The sequence below is a fragment of the Staurois parvus genome, unplaced genomic scaffold (genome assembly GCF_062004578.1).
Source record: "Staurois parvus isolate SC_StPar_1 unplaced genomic scaffold, SC_StPar_1.0 ptg000133l, whole genome shotgun sequence".
In the NCBI taxonomy this organism is placed as follows: domain Eukaryota; kingdom Metazoa; phylum Chordata; class Amphibia; order Anura; family Ranidae; genus Staurois; species Staurois parvus.
In genome coordinates, this window is record NW_028317929.1 from 1,231,492 (window position 1) to 1,250,629 (window position 19,138).

The 19,138-nt window shown below is 40.5% G+C and overlaps 1 protein-coding gene across 2 annotated transcripts in view; it reads left to right on the forward strand.

Annotated features, from left to right (window-relative positions):
- CPEB4 (cytoplasmic polyadenylation element binding protein 4) overlaps nt 1-19,138 on the forward strand; it is a 146,506-nt gene that overhangs the window by 34,508 nt on the left and 92,860 nt on the right. For both annotated transcript variants that reach the window (XM_089672995.1, XM_089672996.1), the window contains exon 3: nt 5,498-5,579. In XM_089672995.1, coding sequence (XP_089529121.1) covers nt 5,498-5,579 — 82 coding nt within the window. The remainder of the gene's footprint in view (nt 1-5,497; nt 5,580-19,138) is intronic.

Consider the following 19,138-nt stretch of genomic DNA (forward strand, 5'->3'; position numbering starts at 1 on the left):
GCATTGCGAATGATCCCACTCCCCGCACCCCAAAGGTGTCAGTCCTTAACGGAGAATGGGGGACGAGGCCTTAAAGCGGAACTTCCCCTTGTGGGTGGAGCTCCGCTTTAAATCACTACACCTGAAGAAAGACTGTTCTGAAACGTATTGTCTTTTCAGCTGAAGTTTACTCGCCCCCTCTCTCTTGGCTCACAGAAGAGGGTGAACAACAATTCTCAGCCTCCAGCAAGTTTACAGGCACTTCTCCCATTTTCTTCTATGTATGATTTTAATGTCTGTACAATGTGTCAAACTATATTTCACAATAATTTTGTAATAAAACTACTCATGTTTATACCACTTGCTTTGAGTTGCCTTAAAAGTCCCAGTACAAATTGCAGGGGAACATACCTATGGTAATTTAAGTTACTACTGGGTTACTGGATTGTACTGCTGACATCTGTCCAGTATTTTTTCTATCACTTTTTTAAACTGGTCTTTATGCTTAATTATGTTCTTTAAATAAAATCAGATTTATAATTACTTGCTCTATGAAATAGAATTGCATAATCTGTCACCTAACCTCCTTTTCGGGTCTTCCACTGGTGCGCCTAGCTCTTCGCCTCTGCCGAGTGCCCCAATAGCCACTTTCTATGGGGACATTCCTGCGGGCTTACCCCCAAATCTCGCTGTCTGCGTCTATTGAAACGTAGCAGGACTCCGCCCCACCCCCTTGTCACTTGCTTTAAATTGCTGCCTCAACAAAGCTAGTGAGACCAGGAAGCGAAGGGAGAGAAACTGCAGACGGCCACAAGGCTGCATCGATTGAGGGCTCAGGTAAGTTACAGAGGTGGGGGGGGGGGTAAGGGGGAATACTGATACCTAAAGAACCTTTTTTTTACCTTAATGCAAGGAATGCATTAGAGTAGAACTATAGGCAAAACTATTTTATTTTTTATTTTTTTTTTTTTTTGGATCGAGTAAGGGAGATTTATAAACCCCTGTAAGGTTTATTTTTGCCATCTTTGTCTGATCCCCAAACAGAAAATGAGGAAGTCCTTGCAAATTAAGGGAATTACTTGGGGACCCCCCAGGTCACCAGAACTAGTTTCCTCATTGGAAGATTTCCCCTCTACTACTTTTCTGGGTACATCCCAAAATTTGGGAATTTTCTTTTACTTTCACTTGCAACGATATTTGAAAACTGGACAAGCAGAGAGGGTGAAACTCCATAACTGGGGCACAGACAGCAATAAAAACTGATAGGTGTTCTAATCCCTCTCCACTCTATCCAAAACTGAAAGAAAAAGTTTTGCCTTTAGTTTTACTTTTAAGGTAAATGTTTAGGCTTCATAACCACTTTAATAGTAGACGACGTCCATATGAGGTTGACATTAACAAAATCTGTATATGAGGAAGTATGCAGGCTGCCATTGCTGACCTTCCATTCTAAATATACAAATTCTCTGGCTGTCATGTTTATCCAATCACTTAGATTTTGTCACTGACTTGGAACAAATGTCATGACTAAGGTCCCTACAGTTTGCATGCTAGTGAAGATGGAGACAGCCAGGCAACTTAAATTTGCATATAGGATGATCAAAGGTGACAACCTCCATGCTCCTCTTAATAGAGTAATCCTTTTTAGGGCTCATTCACATGGGCAGAAAAAAACACTGACTTTAGATGTCATAGTTTTGTTTGCATCTAAAAGTAGCAGTAATCGATACACACGGCTGGGCCTACCTGCAAAATTGTGTGCTGCGTAGAAAACAGTAGGACACCTCTGCATCCAGGGCTGCACGGACCTGCACATTTTAGGCTGGAACGTACATAAGCGTGCCTAAAGGTGTATGCATGTAAACGCATAGCCATTCATTTGAAAGAAGAATTGTATATGTCTGAATACTGTGTGCATCTAAACATGACTAGTTTAGGTGTGTATTTTCTTCAGGGCCTTCTGCCAGCAAGAACCTGCGTTCATGTAGAAAACTATGCATACGCCTGTGTGAATGGACCCTAAGGCACCGGTTTATGGAATAACTGCACTTTTATAGATCATGTATAATGTGTTTGTAAATTGCTCAAAATTATGGACACTAGTGCTGACGTGCAGTTTATAATTGATGTCATCAAGCTGTTATTCAGAGCCATGATTACAATCAAGGGGCTAGGAGCCAAATACAGGAATCAACGGTTGTGCCCATATTTAGTACAGGTGAAGAGTAGCTAGTTTTATTGTCCAGTTCCTGCAACTCTGTCTGTCTGTCTGTCTGTCTAGGCTAGCCTTCTTTAACCAGGGTGCCATCCGTGTTTGTCAGGGGTGTAATGGTGGTGTGGTGCACCACACATATGCTGCACCACATACAGTATATGTGGCATGTGTGTGTGCTGTGAGCATCATCATTTAAGCCTCCCCCAGCACAAGACAGCACCTGGTCTCAGAGTAATGATTGGGAGCCGGTAAGACCGGTCGCTACTCCCGTTTTCACTGTAATAGCCAATTGTTAAAGGAGAAGTCTGTGTAAACAGGAAAAAAAAGAATCTGTTGGGGAAAAAAAATTATAAAACGGTTAAATTAGGGCTTGATCTAGTTTAAGCTGGGAACACACTAGAAGTAATTTTTTTTTTTTTTCAACCCAGCAGGCTGAACAAGAAAAACAGATCCTTACTAACACAAGTGATGTTGGTGCAGCGATCACACCCGCTGTGCCTTTGTGTTCTGACAGGGGGACTCCACCTCCCCCTGTCACGGAGAACAAGGGTGACCATTGCCAGAGCCCTACAAAATGACCTCCAACAGGCCACTGATGTGAATGTCTCAGACCAAACAATCAGAAACAGACTTCATGAGGGTGGCCTGATGGCCCGACATCCTCTAGTGGGCCCTGTGCTCACTGCCTGGCACCATACAGCTCAATTGGCTTTTGCCATTGAACACCAGAATTGGCAGGTCCACCATTGGCACCCTGTGCTTTATATAGATGAGAGCAGGTTCACCGTGAGCACATGTGACAGATGTGAAAGGGTACGGAGAAGCTGTGGAGAATGTTATGCTGTCTGTAACATGGTTCAGCATGACCGTTTTGGCGGTGGGTCAGTGATGGTCTATGGACGCATATTCATGGGGGGACGCACAGACCTCTACAGGCTAGACAATGGCACCCTGACTGCCATTAGGTATCGGGATTAAATCCTTTGACCCATTCTCAGACCCTATGCTGGTGCAGTAGGTCCTGGGTTCCTCCTGGTCTACAGGAATGCCCGGCCTCATGTGGAAAGAGTATGTAGGCAGTTCCTGGAGGATGAAGGAATTGATACTATTGAATGACCCCCATGCTCACCTGACCTAAATCCAATAGAACACCTCTGGGATATCATGTTTCTGTCCATCCGACGATGCCAGCTTGTACCTCAGACTGTCCAGGAGCTTAGTGATGCCTTGGTCCAGATCTGGGAGGAAATAACCTAGGACACCATCCGTCGTCTCATTAGGAGCATGCCCCGGGGGGGCCATACAAACTGCTGAGTACCATATTGAGTAGTTGCTGCAATGAAATTTCAGCAAAATGGACTAGCCTGCTGCTTAATTTTTTCACTTTGATTTTTGGGGTGTCTTTGAATTCAGTCCTCTGTAGGTTGATAATTTTCATTTCCATCAAATGATAGGGCATCCTTATGTTCCTAACACGTTACCCAGTCCATATCAGTATAGATATCTAGCATATTTGTGATCCATTGAGATCTGATGTGTTTTCAAAATGTTCCTTTAATCTTTTTGTGCAGTGTAGTTTGGACCAGTTTTCCTATGACAACAAAAAACGGAGATATCCATTAATGAATTAGCATACTGCTTTTTATTATAGATATATATATATTTTTTTTTCACTGTTTTATGAAATATTTTTGCAATTTTTGCACATATAAGGTTTGCACATAAATATACCAATACGTATGGGTTTTTTTTAGTTTATTTGATTTTTTTAGTTCACCTGATTTAGTTATTGTGTCCATATAATTTGAATTTATTAGTTTTTTCACACTATTTATTTTATGTGTATGGTTAATTAAATATAACACTAGGGGTTTAAAATTTTATCACTATGGATCTATTTAGAATTATTTAAATTTTATTTTATTTATTTATTGATTATTTTATATTTATACATTATTCACTACTAAACAATATTGAGGAGCGCGACACACTTAATATTTCATTTATCCATTAACCACTTGCCCTCCAGAGGATTTACCCCCCCCCCCCCTTCCTGACCAGGCCATTTTTTGCGATACAACGCTGCATTACTTTTTTTTTTTTCCACAAATAGAACTGTCTTTCGGTGGTATTTGATCGCCTGTGCGTTTTTTGTTTATTTTTTGCGCTATAAACATTTTGAGAAAAAAAAAACAATATTTTTGGCTTTTTGCAATTAAACATGTCTAGTCAAAAAATGTTAAAAATCTAATTTCATTATAAATTTAGGCCAAAATGTATTCTGCTACGTGTCTTTGCTAAAAAAAAAAAAAAAAAATCCCAATACGTGTAAATTAATTTGTTTACATGAAAGTTAGTGTTTACAAATGGCGCTATATATACTGGAATTTTTTATTTTTTTAACTAGTAATGGCGGTGATCAGTAACTTTTATAGCGGGACTGCATCAGGCATTCTGACGCTGGGGGGAACTGACTTGGTGTCACTGGCATCCCCAGTGACACCAATACAGTGATTGGTGCTAATAAAAAGGACTGACACTGTACTAATGGCACTGGGCAGGAAGGGGTTAACATGTGTGGCGATCAAAGGGTTAACTGTGTGCTGTTTCACTGTGTGCTTTGTGTGTGCTCTACACTGTAAGCACACTGCTTTGTATGGCTCTGCTATACAAGGCAGTGTGCAGGAGCTGACAGGGAAGAGAGCTGTGTTGTTTATACTCGGGTCTCTTCCCCTTCGGTAATTCTCAGAGATCGACGGGTGCCAGTGGGGAATCACCGGCTGGGACCCGGTGATTGACAGCCAAGGCTGCGAATGGCTGCGTGGGTAGGATGTGCGCGCCCCCCTACTTGGAACTGCAAAATCACGTGTGTGTGTGTATATATACATGATTTTGCGCACTTGTGCCACCCTGTAGCAGTATTTCTGTAATAGGGCGGCGTTGAAGCGGTTAATACTTACCAGCAAATAAAGGCCCAGTTTGTCCTGGAAAAAAAAAGTTATAATTTGTCTGAGGTGCCTCCAAGATTTTAAATGCTAATACGGAACAATGGCTTTTATTAAATACCTCCATATAAAACAGTTTTTGCTTTTTTTTTTTTTTCCTTTTTGTTAAACTGTAAGATTTGTAGTTTCTTATATTACAGTATTTGGTCATTTTTAGATATGAATAATGCTTATTGGTGTTCTCCTTTCACATGCTTGCTTTTGGTTGTATATTTAGTAGTGTACCATGATTATTAGCAGTGTTGTCAGGTTCATCAAAATATTGTTTTGATTCAGTGAAATTCTGTCTTTTTTACAGGAGCGCACTAGAACATTCGACATGCATTCACTGGAAAGCTCCCTGATTGACATAATGAGAGCAGAAAACGATTCACTGAAAGGTAAATATTCTGATTCATGACCCCTTTTCATTTGATGTTTCATCTTTCATTCTTTCATAGCCTCCCTGAAGGTGTACTAAAGGTCACAAGGAGGAAGTACTGTTTTACAAAAGTTACAGGCATGCTTTTTAATGTATTTAGAGAATGCTTTATGTTCTGCCCCCTCCCTCTCTGCATTGTATGCTATGTTTATGTGCTGTTTGTTTCCTTTTAGCGTGTTTTCTCCTTTCTAGATGATATTCTATGGGTGTGTTATGAATGTTGTAGCTATTACAGTGGGAGTTTAGGCACAAGGTAAATACCTTCTAGACAGAGGAAGACCTTTCCGATGGCTGCAACACTTTTTTCTCTAGAAGTGTGTGCACCTTGCCATACCATCCTTCTTTTTTTTTTTTTTTCTTTTTTTTTTTTCTTTCTATTCCTCCACTGACTCTTGTTCACACCTCCATCTTATTGTTTTCGCACCACTCTTTGTTTTGTCCACTGTTTCTGGGAGGGATAAATACAGGACATTTCTTAAGTAGTTTTTCTAGTGTCCTATGAAAAAAATGATTCAGAATTCATGACACCAGTTACAAACAGCTATGGATTGTTGTGACAGCTGGAATTTTGACATTTAATCCTTTTGCTCCTGCTAGGAATTTATTTCCTTTTCCTTTTTGTGTGTGGTAAACAATAGTCTTCAGACAATTTTTTCAGTAAAAAAGAATATTTAAACCATTCCTATTGTGCATCTCATTATTTTGCCATTTGACTTCTGGACAGCTATTTACAATACTGCAACTCTTTCTTTCATACCTATGATGTGATATTGGGACAGGTGCAGTAATGAAGTAGATGGCGCATTACGGTTTCTTGTACACTTTTATGCTTGTGCAAAACTGCTCTCACAGCCCCACTGTAGTTCCAGACTGTTACCACACCCTCACACTCACTGTGTTGAGGGAAAATATAAAAAGCTTGAGAGTTTTTTTTATTTTATATAATAAAGAGCAGTCTTTATTTTGGGGTGGGGAGCAGTAGTGAAAATTAGATCACACCTAATACCATTCATATTTCATTCTAGTTTGCCAGCATTTGAGGTGTTCCTCTACCTAGAGTGTGTGTAAGCACCCAGTCATTAATGCAGAAAATAAACACAACTTTTCACCAGTATAGGAATGTGTCACTTAATATACTATTATTATTATTACACAGGATTTATATAGCGCCAACAGTTTGCTCAGTGCTTTACAATATAACGGGAGACAATACAGTTCAATACAAGAGAGTTAGGAGCTTACAATCTAAGATATAGGCAGGTAGCCTTTTTAGAAGAAGCTCAGCAGTGGCATCCTATATACTTCTCTCAAGACAGATCATTTTACAGCTATATACGCTATGATGTATAATCCACCCTGCTCTGATATTCCATGTGATGTATGATATGCAGAGGTTAGACAAAAAAACAACACTCCGATTTGCAGTTGTGAAAGTGACGACATGTTTCACATTGAAAGCGAATGTGACGTAACGTTCTTTTGCTTTCGCTGTGGGATGAGACCGTGTGAGCTAACAGGTGGGAAGCCTCACTTTCACTGCGTGCGCTGCTAGTAATGCAGAGTCATGTCAGAGCTTACTGTGCTTCAGAGGGGGCAAATTGTTAGTGCAACATGGTCAAGTGACCAAAGGAGACGAGACAAAAGGACCTTTCACTGGTTTGTTACCCAGAATAAGAAAACTGCTGCAAAAGTGACTGCAGAGCTCAAGTCCCATGCAGACTGAGATTGAGCTCTGCAGTCACTTTTGCAGCAGTTGTTTTCTTATTCTGGGTCACAATCCTGAGCAATGTCCTTTTTTGTCTCTTTTGGTTGACCATGTCAACCGCGCTTAAGTTTATTGGACAACGTTTTCCTGGAATCTGTATATGCTGTACCTTGTGAATAAATTTGCAACTTCAATCACAGAGGCATCTGCTAGGCGGTCACCAACAATATGACCTCTTTGAAGCTCAGTAAGCTCTGACATGACTATGTATTACCAGCAGCACACGCAGTGAATGAAGAAAGTGAGGCTTCCCACCTGTGAAGTGACACAGCAGAAGCAAAGAAATGTTACATCACTTCCACTTTCAACGCGAAACGTGTCGTCCTTTTCACACCTGAAAATCATGTAGTGTTTCCATTTTTGTCTAACCCCTGTATATTCTTTACCGCTCAGATTTACATTGTGCTGCACGCAATGTAATGCACCCTGCCCCATTTATATACTAAGTCCATGTGGCACCAACACTGCATTGCAAATATATTGTTCATCGCTCTGCTATATACTGTGCCATAGGCATTATCGGCCACCCTCTTCCTATATATATTGTAGTGTAGCTCAAATGAGCATACCTTTTGCCACTCTGTTAAGTGTGTTAGGAGTTACTAAAAGTCTATATCTAGTTAACAAATTGAACAATGCCAATTTTGGTCAGCAGTGCTGGCATTTGGTGCCATTATTGCTTTGCTCCAACACCATAAAACTATTTTCTCTTTTGTCCATTGAAAGAAAGTCATTCAGAACCAGGCAGTTATAGTGCCATTTACAGGAGTAGGACCCTAGGTGCAAAAAACAAAACTGGCCTAAAGGACAGCTCGCATAGGTGCGCCCCCCCCCCCAAACTGTCAGAATGTCAGTTTTTGTCTAGCATACAGCTACAGCTCTTGGAGTGTTTTCTAAGGGCTTTCACACTTGGCTAATTTCTAACTCTTGCCAAACGCCCCTGTAGGATTTGACAAGCATTAGACAGGCGTTCGAAAGCATTTTTAATGCTCCTTAAACGCTCCCCAACCGCCCTATGCGTGTTTTGGAGGCGTTTGATAAGCGTTAAAACCGCACCACAAATGCCTATAATGAAGTTTAATGGTATTAACACTCCACAAACACCTGCCAGGTGTTTGAGGAGCATCACCATAGACTTGATTGGGAGGCTTCAACTCCTGACTCAACATGAGGCGTCAATTTTGCCGCGACGCTTCAGTGTGAACAGCACTGTGTGCTGCCATGTGTAGAATTTTCTTAGACTTTTGAAGAGCGTTAAAAACGCTTCCCAAACAACTGTCTAATGCATGCTAACAAAGCTAGTGTGAACTTTGCCCAAGACTGTTTTTAATATCAAGCAGCTGACTGGCAGAAAGGTTGGATTTTGATCCTTGTAGTCTCCCCGGTCTAGCTGATGTGTGTCGGTGTTTCTCAATTTGGGATCAATATTGATCGGAATCGGGTATTTTACCAAAGTTTGTTTAACTTGTATCCTAGTGCAGACTTCTGGGAAAATCTGTTAGCCAATCGACAAGCAGGAAGTAACATTTCTGGGGCTGTTCTGTGCACCAACAGTGTAACGAACGCCTTCAGGTTGCCATATTGAATTGAATTTTGCAGAAAAGTACAGCAGCTGCAGAAAGAAAAGGAAAGGTCAATGAATGGACCAATAGACTGTCAGGTCTTTGATAGATGGATGGAGTGGCGTGAAGATAAATCCCAGACAATTGTGGTTGATGGTACACATAGGGGACTAGCTGCAACTTCTGCTACCAATCTCATTAGAATTGACAAACAATCTCTGTTTATATGCCTTTAACATACAGATCCATCTTTTCCTATAACCGGCTCATTCTACTAGGTCAGTCAGAACTCCTTGGGCTGTTCATCATCAGACCTGCGTTTTACAAGCCCGTAAGACTGCGACCTGATCCTCTGTTCATAAAGTAGGTGTGGTTGCTTCAGTAGATGCTAGCTTATCCACAAAGTTTTACTCATGGAATTGTGAATCACTTTGTGAGGTGAGGGTTCACCATGGGTTTCATTTGTTATTTGGTGGTACTGCTTGTTTGTTTCCCACTGGATCTTCAATCAAAGGTTTTGAAACCACAGTAGGGAACCGCACACCAGTTGCCAGCCCAATCACTATGTGTAGAAATGCATTGGTGTATGGCTCCCTGTTCCTGCTTGATAATTAATTTTGGCAGGCATGTCAAGCCCTGTTAGATGCTGACTCCCAGCAGCATTGAAGCCACTGGGTTATTGCATGTTTGTGCTTTGAGTGATGTTCTGCATCATTTCCTAGGTTCAAACAAAGGCTCTCTCTGAATAGGTGAAAGAGGGAAAAAAAAAACCAGAATTATATTATTATATATATATATTATTTATATTTTTGTGTGCCTTGGCAATTTGGTGGATTAAGCCACCTAAGGGAGCTTTCCTCCCTTGCACCGAGTCTTACTTCTGTAGATGGCACTATAACCCACTAGTTCTGATTGATCCTCATTCAAAGGCTGTGCAACTCAATAAACTAAAAGAAACTAATTTTACAGTGCGTACACTAAATTCTAATTTTTTTTTGCCCCTAGCATTTTTCACTCTAAAGATTTTTTTAAACCGAACACAAAAGCGGTAATGTGCTGTAATACTACTGCAACCAATTAAACACCACATTTTTGCAGTTTACTGCAGTCAAAATAATGAATCCGGTTTCATTGTTTGCATATTGTACACTTCTTTGTGTATAACATTTGGACAATACACACAACTCTGTGTAAGCCGTTTTACGTTTTACACTGACTGTCTACCAGTACTTTTTTTTAAAAGCATACCATGCTTAAAGCCATATTTCCTCTTTCTGAGTCGTAAGCTACATTGATGCTGCCAGTGCGTATTACAACATAACAAACTGTTCTGCTAATTTGAGCAGAGCTCAATTACATCATGTTCCGTTTGAACAGTCATTATACAGTGTCCTAAAGAGTTGCTCCTGACAACAACTCGGATAAGACAGTTTCTGTTAATATGTTGTACAGGCGATGATACATTTTTGCTAAGCCTAGAAAGTGCATGTATTACACATCAATTTGATTTATCAAATCCCAGATGTTCAGATTTTCAGGGTTTTTTTTTACAGCTAAGATCCCGGCTAAAGAAGAACATAACCTTGCAATCTGGCTCCCTCCGTACTGCCATGCTTTTTAACTTGAATTGCACCAGGGCTGTTATCCTGCTGTTTCCCTGACTAATGGTAATGGCCATGGTGCAATGCAAGTTAACAAAAAAAAAAAAAGCAAGGCAGTACGGCCTTGTTGTTCCAGCATGATACTGTAGCTTTCCCTCCAGGCCTTGACGTCACCTGTGCTCCTGACTGCAGCCAGGGAAGGCTCACGTAATCTGCAGCAGTCTATGCAGATCATGTGAGGCCTCCCCTGGCTCACTGAAATATCAGAACTAGCGCTTGCAAATCTAGGTTTGTACCGATTCAGTGTTGTTACACCCCCAACAAACAACAATTGAACCATTGACATGAGTGAGGATGGATCCATGAATTCATGCTGTGAATGCAAGATTATTTCCATTCCACAGCAGAAATTTGGATTTTCAAAGCCGACAAGGTATTTTTAGTCGTTAGTCATTCAGTTGTGATCATGCTGTGCCTGTTGTAGCCTTTTTTTTTTCTGGGAAGGGTGGAAATAGCATTCTCTTATGATCCTGTAACTTATCATCTTTAAGCTTTGGCACACTGGGCTTTCAGAGATTTTTTTCTACCACCATTGTCAAGAGTATTGTAGCCTTCTGTCAGCATGAAAATGTCTGACCTTATTCCTCTTTTAAACAAGGTCTTCTCTCCCAAGAAATTGCTGTTCACTATTTTTGTTTTACACAAAATGTTTCTGAGATTCTGAAGTCACCACATCAGGCATCAACAAAGTATTCTATAGTTGAAGTCACTTGGATACTACTCTAACCATGCTAATGTTTGGTTAAGGAAAACTGGATCTCTTCATGCTTTATATTAGCCATTTTCAAAAAGGGTTTCATAGGATCCTTGGGTTCTTTGAGACGTGTTCAAGGGTTCTTTAAACTGTGACTGACTGATCTCCCATGCAATAGCAACAACATAGTTCTAAGACCATCTTCCCTTTGGCGAAGCCAGTGGCATTGGCACCAGTGATCTTTTTATACACCTGTAAAAGTGACATTCTGACCACTAATGTTAGGGCCACTTTCTTTCCACCAGCCACCAATATGGGGGCATTTTTGCCACTGATCCTCAAATAGTTGGTTTTAGCAGGAGTTTCATGAGACCTGAAAACTTATTTGCAATCTTCTGGCTAAAAAGACTATATAAAATATATATGTATGTGTATATATATTCCATATATACACACACAGTATGGGAAATAATTCTTTTGATCCCCTGCAGATTTTGTAAGTTTACCTACTTACAAAAAAATGAAGAGTCTATAATTTTTTTCATAGGTGTATTTTAAATGATAGAGACAGAATCAACCAAACATCCAGAAAAAAACATGTTACAAATGTTATAAAGTGAGATGCAGTTCAGTGAGTAAAATAAGTATTTCATCCCCTACCAACCAACAACAATTCTGGCTCCCACAGGCTGGCTATGTAGTACACAAATTAGCCCTGTCAATTTAACAAGGTGCTCCTAATGACAACTTGTTATGTGTATAAAAGACACCTATCCAAAGAATCTTTCTTCTTTTCAAACCTCACCATCATGGCACACAATCAAAGAGCTGTCAAAGGACACCAGGGACAAGATTGTAGTCCTGCACAAGGCTAGAATAGGCTACAAGACCATTAGCAAGAAGCTCAGTGAGAAGGAGACAACTGTTGGAGTGATTCTTTACAAATGGAGGAAATACAAAATAACCTTCAATCAGCCTTTGTCTGAAGCTCCATGCAAGATTTCGCCTCATGGGGTAAGAATGATCATAAGAAACGTGAGGTATCAGCCCAGAACTACACAGGAGGAGCTTGTGAATAATCTCAAGGCAGTTGTGACCACAGTCACCAATCAAATCATTGGTAACATAATATGCCGTCATAGATTGAAATCCCGGAGAGCTCACAAGGTCACCCTCCTCAAGAAAGCACATGTACAGGCCTGTCTGAAGTTTGCCAATGAACATAAAAATGATTCAGGGAAGGATTGGGAGAAAGTGATGTAGTCAGATGAGACCAAAATTGAGCTTTTTGGCATTAACTTGACTTGCTATGTTTGGAGGAAGAAAAATGCTAAGAGCCTAAGAACACTATTCCTACAGTCAAGCACAGAGGTGGAAACATTATGCTGTAGGGCAGTTTCTCTGCTAAAGGTACAGGTCGACATTGCCACATTGAGGTACCAATGGATGGGGCCATATAGTGTAAAATCTTGGATGAGAACCTTCAGAACACTGAAGATGGGTCGTGGATGGGTCTTCCAGCATGACAATGTCCCAAAACATACTGCCAAGTAGTGGCTCAAGAAGAAGCACATTAAGGTCATGGAGTGGCCTAGCCAATCTCCAGACCCTAATCCTATAGAAAATGTATGGAGGGAGCTGAAACTTTAAATTGCCAAGCGACAGCCAAGAAACCTTAAGGATTTAGAGAAGATCTGTAAGGAAGGGTGGACCAAAATCCCTCCTGAGATGTGTGCAAACCTGGTAACCAACTACAAGAAACGTCTTACCTCTGTGCTTGCCAACAAGGGCTTCTCCACCAAGTACTAAGTCATTCTTTGGGGGATCAAATACTTATTTTACTCACTGAACTGCAACTCAATTTATATTTGTATCATGTGATTTTTTTGGATTTTTGGTTAACATTCTGTCTCTAATTTTTATCATAGGTGTATTTTAAATGATATACAACCTTCCTTTTTTACCCATTGGTACACCCCCCTACTCCACACTAAACAGTTAATACATTTTTTGAAAATCCTTATCATTCAGGAGAAACGTCTAACTGAATTTTCATAACCTCATCTCTGTAACTCAATACATAACGGTAGTGAATGTGGGTGGGTACACTAGACCTGTACATATTAAATGTATCTGAGACTCTCAGTCCACCCACCACTGCAAGTGGGGCTCAATTACATCACTTCTTCCTGGAGAAAACTACACAAGGGCTGGGCCAAGACCAGTGGCTTTGGGAATAAGAGGCATAGCAGCCACTGGTTTTACAAACCGGAAACCAAATGAATGGTTTGATTTGAAAATGTATAGGCTATTTCAGAGCAACTACTGAGTGAACCAGAAGTTGGATGACCTATTCAATGATGGTAGGAAATCAGCAAGAAGGACATGTAAAGAAGTTTTTGCCCAGAATTCTGCTTTAAGCCCCAGAGATTCTTTGTATGATGTTTGCTAGGTAGACTGTCTCAAAGACAGAAACTACATATATAAAGGATGCTCCATTATATCGGTGGCTGAAATGTATCAGCTGAAAATAGTGTTATTGGCATTTTGCTGATAGGAAAAAAGGTGGCAATAATGGCCGCTGAAAACGCACGATTTTACCCACAATTTTGCTATAAATTTCCCTGTGATTTTGCTGAAATTTTTACGTTTAGGGCACAATTTTCATAGGTCATGTGACTCAAAATGCAACACGTATGTGGTTTTTTTCAATGTATTTCAGGCCTCGTTCACACCAATGCAGTTTGCGTTTTGTCCGGTTTTGACAGTGCTTTTTGCACTTTTGCACGTACGTTTTTGACGTGTTAGTGTTTTTTTTTTTTTTTTTTTTTGTGGCCAACTTGTTTCTGGGCAGATTAAGGATGCACAATGCATAAAAAATTTAACATCTGTTAATTTTTTATGTGTTTTTAAATGCAGTTCAGGCCTGGTTTACACCAATGCAGTTTGCGTTTTGTCCATTTTGCAGTGCATTTTATTTTTAGTTTTTGCATGTGCACTTTTGATACAACTTAAAAATGCATCACAAACACGGCAAACGTGTGAAAACGCACTACATGCAGTATTCTGCAGCGTCTTTGAAGTCTAATAAGCCAACTATTAAAACGTTTTGCATTTAAAGTCCCTGACCCTTTTCAAAAACGCAGCAGCTCAAAAAGCATAGTTGTGATTGTGTCCCATAGGAAACCTTATTAAATGAATTGTAGTGCGTTTCTGCAAAAAGCCATAAACACATTGGTGTGAACCAACCTCAATGGGGGGGGGGGGTACTTTTTTTTTTTTTTTTTTAATTATTATTATTTGCCAAATATGCACCAAAAATGCAGCAAGTGGGATTTTTAACACTGCAGGGGAAGTGGAATGGACCAGTGTGAAGACATACATTGAATTTAAAGGGATGTATTTTACTTGAGCATTTCTTGCGCCTTTTTTTTTTTTTTAATTAAACGCAAAAGCGCTGAAAAAACTGCTCAGTGTGAAAGCAGCCTATTGGCCGAAAGGTGCTGTAAATAAATTAATCATATTTAATTAAGTCGAATAGAAAATTTTTTAATTCCAGTGCACCACTAGCGCGTATATTTGTGTGTATGTATAATAAATTTTATCATTTATTGTGTTTATATAAGATAAACACACGAGGGACTTTCAGATCAAACCAGGACTTTTGAGTGTATATAATAAATGAACAATTTTCAAGGAGTGGAAACTGCATTTATTTTTTGACAAATTTTTTGCTACATTTATACACTGATCCCAACATTAACTAATGCCTGGAAAGCACAGAAAGATTTGTCCGTACGTCTGAACCATCCTAGGATAGCCTGCTTCACTTCCATCATCGTGTTCACCATTCCCACAAAAAGATTTGTCTCTTGTGCAATTTCATGACAGGTTATGCATCGATAATCCAGGATCAGGTGTTCCACTCGCTGAATGTTCACAGGAATGACTGCTGTGGGCTGGGAACCACCATGGCCAGGATCGTCACTGCCAGACGTACGGCCATCTTTGAAACATTTACATTATTTAAATGTCTTACTGCAGCTGAGCGTCTCATCACTGTACTGTGCTTGAAGTCTTCTGTAGATATCTGTCGGTTTTACGCCTTTGTTCAAAAGAAACTTCATAACCACACGCTGTTCCATGCACGCACTAACACTGTTGTCTGCCGTCTTGATTACTGGTCTCTGGACTGACCTGCGACGTGTTCCGCCTATCAGTAATAGGATGTACTTACCACTTACTACTGCATGTAGTACCTCCAAAGTCCCTGTTTGGTGTGTGTGTAAGTAACATACATACATATTTTAAACTGATACATCACTACCATTGTAATAATACTTTAAGACATACCTAGACAAATCTCACTCAGGACTTGAAGCCATTTTGAAAATCCTAGGTGCCAGCAACCCCCTTTTCCCTCAGCATATGTAGGCAGTACATTCTCCTCTCACTAAGTGCAGTCTATCTCTTGCAAAGCTTGGGAGCCAATGACAGCCAGGCAGGTAGCATTACCAGAACAAGTCCGCTATCTCAGTCCATTTTTTTTCTTCTCCATACATGAACCCTAATGTCACACCTATCATAAACAAGCCATACTTCAATCTGCTGGCCTTTTGTTACTCAGTCTCTAAGAATTGACATGTAGTTCTCATGCCTATAGCTCAGAAACTCAGCACTGATACCGAATGGAATTATAAAAAGAAAAGCAAGTTCATATCAGAATTGGCACATAAGAATCAATATCAATGAAACATGCAAATGTACTCGGTCACCTCTGAAATGCTTCTGACTGGACCTATCAGGAGCTATAGGATGTTACTGCCTATTTGTGTCTAGGTGTTGCAAAAGTATAGATGCAGTTACTGTTTGGGTATTCAGACAGCCGAGGGTGCTCCAGCTATCTGAATACAATAGCAGGGAAGATCAATCTATCCACCTGTTTTGCATGGATGGAGGAATCTAGTGATTTCTCTTGCTAAGAGAGGAGTCTAAGCAGGTATGGTTAGCTTTAGTCTTGTATGTGGAGGGCTATTCTGTTTAACATTACAGTTGTCCTGAATGTAGGAGTATTCTTTTCTTTGATTTGAATAGGTTTCATATCTATTAGTGTTGCTTCCTGCTTTTACTGTATGTTGGAAATGTATATGAGATCAGGTTACTGGTACACATGCACTTGTGTCATGGCCAGCAGCTGATTGTAATTTCTAAGAATAGAGACAATTCGTTTGTAGATGTCTTATAGTTTCCCCGTCTCATCTTTCAGCCACACCTCATTCTTTTTTAAATTAATAACATTGAGTTACATATGACGTTAGAATGAAGCTCCAACTGCAAAAATTCTTGACGTCGGCTATGTTTAAAGTGGAACTACACTTCACCTGAGCACCAAAAACGCTGTTTAATTCATTGTTAATATTCAAAGCAAACTCCCTCATCATCCCCCAGCATTTTTAGCCATAGCCATCTTGAGTAAGAGCAGATGATTAATGCAGCATTTACTTCCTGGAATCCATCTGCCCTTAGCTGAGGCAGGAAAACATGCTCAGCTGAGAAAACCCCTCCTGAAGACTCCTGGGTTGTATGATATCATTTGCATAGGCAGAAACCAGGAAGGAACTGAAGAAATGTGTTATAGAAAAAAAAAAAAGTATAAAACAAGTAAATATGATCTACCTTCCTATCTATTTACTAATGCTAGCAGAATTAGGAATAAATATAATCAATGTTGATTGAGAGAGACGTTCCACTTAAAGAAATTTTCCTTCCTTTTTTCTTCTGTCCTAGAAATATTATATGTGCTTTTACTGTATAGGCCTCATTCAGACAGGCACTGACACCTGTAGCCTGTGAATGAGCACCTTGTTTCCTAGGCTCTAGGATCTTTGTGCAGGCAGTCTATTGGGACATAGTGGCTGCACAGACAATGCCACTTATCCCAATTTGACAGTTGGGTGGGTGCGGGTGAGAGGTCCCAGACGCCGACTGTGTCACTTACCCCCATCTGCACAGTTGTCAAATTGGGGGGAGGGAAACAGCTGTCCTTTTGGCCCCTGCATCTCAGTACACATGGGCTGCCTGCAAGCAACACCTGGAGCCTAGAGATGTATAAATACGGAGCTCCTCCATGGGCTACTGATGTCATCACCTTTCTGAATGAAGCCATAGTGGGGATATTTTCAGAATGTGAGGTTATAAATGGAAAAGAAGTCCATGAAGACTTTGTCAATCTCTGTAGCAAAGTATATCTATATCAAAGGTGTGTCATCTGTCTAACCTGTGGAGCATGGTGTTTGACAGATGCAGTTGCTGAGAATATCTCTTATGTCTGGTTCACACCAGGAATTTGCATGCGGTGTAATTTGTCCATTTATTTTCTATGGGTTGAATCGTGCTAGACTGTACCAAAAGTAGTGCATGTACTACTTTAAAAACACACGGAAACTGGATCGCATAGTACTGTACAATGCGTTTCGATACAGGCAAATGCACTGAGTTTGTGATCTGCGTTTTGGGTGCTGTTAATGTAAGTTTGACACTTGCTGCAGATCACAACTGCAGTGCATTTTGAACACGGTGCAGAAAACATGCATGGAACCTTGGTTTCCTGCACTGCCTTATGTGGCACATTGCGCTACTGTGCAATGACATGTAGTGCCCAACTGGTCGCTGCAGTAAAAGCCCTTAGGGCTCGTTCACACATAGTGTGGTGATTGCTGTTTGTTCTGCACGCCAGTCCCTGCTAGGGCACATAGACTAAAAAATATTTTCTATGTGCCCGTTCGCACTGTGCTGCAGTGAGCAGAGGTAAAATCCAGACATGTAGCATTTTACTACAGCATGCATGTAGGCACCGCATGTCATAACCACAGCAGCGCAACACACCCTGTTGCTGTAGGGAGACGAGAATGAAGTGTTACTTTGTGCAATTCAAATAAAGTTAAGAAAAAAGCAAACTGTGCGGTGCACTGAAACATGCATAACACCGCCCACTCACCAGGGCTTGTTGCAGCTGAAAACAGCGAGTGAAGAGTGTGCAGGCAGTGTGAATGTAGCATTAAAGTGGTAGTGCATTTTTTTTTCTAAGTTTTACATACAGGTAAGCTTATAATAAAGCTTGCCTGTAGTTAAAATTAATATCTCCTAAACGTGCACAGTTTAGGAGATATGCGCTCTTTTTTAGAGCCGGTGCATGCGCTTTGAAGGAATGGCATACCCATTCCATTCCTTCAAAGTACCGTGGCCTGGGACTCCAGCATGCATGTGTGCAGGAGTGACATCATTACTGCTCGGCCTGTCAGATGGCCAGAGATCGCGAACCCGGAATAAAGTCCAGATGAAGATGGAAACCTCTGAAGCGGTGGTAGCGTGCCACTGGAGGGCTTTGTTTTAAGGCAAGTCCTTCACAATGTGCTAGTATGCAATGCATGCTAGCACAATATGACAATACCTTGCATGATATCTTTTTTTTTTTTCAACAAGCGGTTTACTACTACTTTAAATCTGCCATTCAAGCAGAATTATGCTCACCTGTTCTCCAGAGCTGCGATTTCCTGGAGTTCCCCACTGGCTGCTGATATCTTCATTCTTGGCTTCAGGTATCGATTCTCAGTTGCGTGCAAGCACGGGAATTCAGTCATCTTGGCATTGCCAGAATTCTTACACGGAGCAATGTGCACAGCTCAGTGTTCAGAGCAGACAGGCAGGTAAGTAACTTTAATGCAGAAGAGACATAGCAGTTTCTTCTAATTTAAAAATGCCTGCTTAAAGCCGATTTTTAATGCAGAACAGCATTAATGAAGCACAATAAAGATGCAGATTAGTTTAATGTATTTA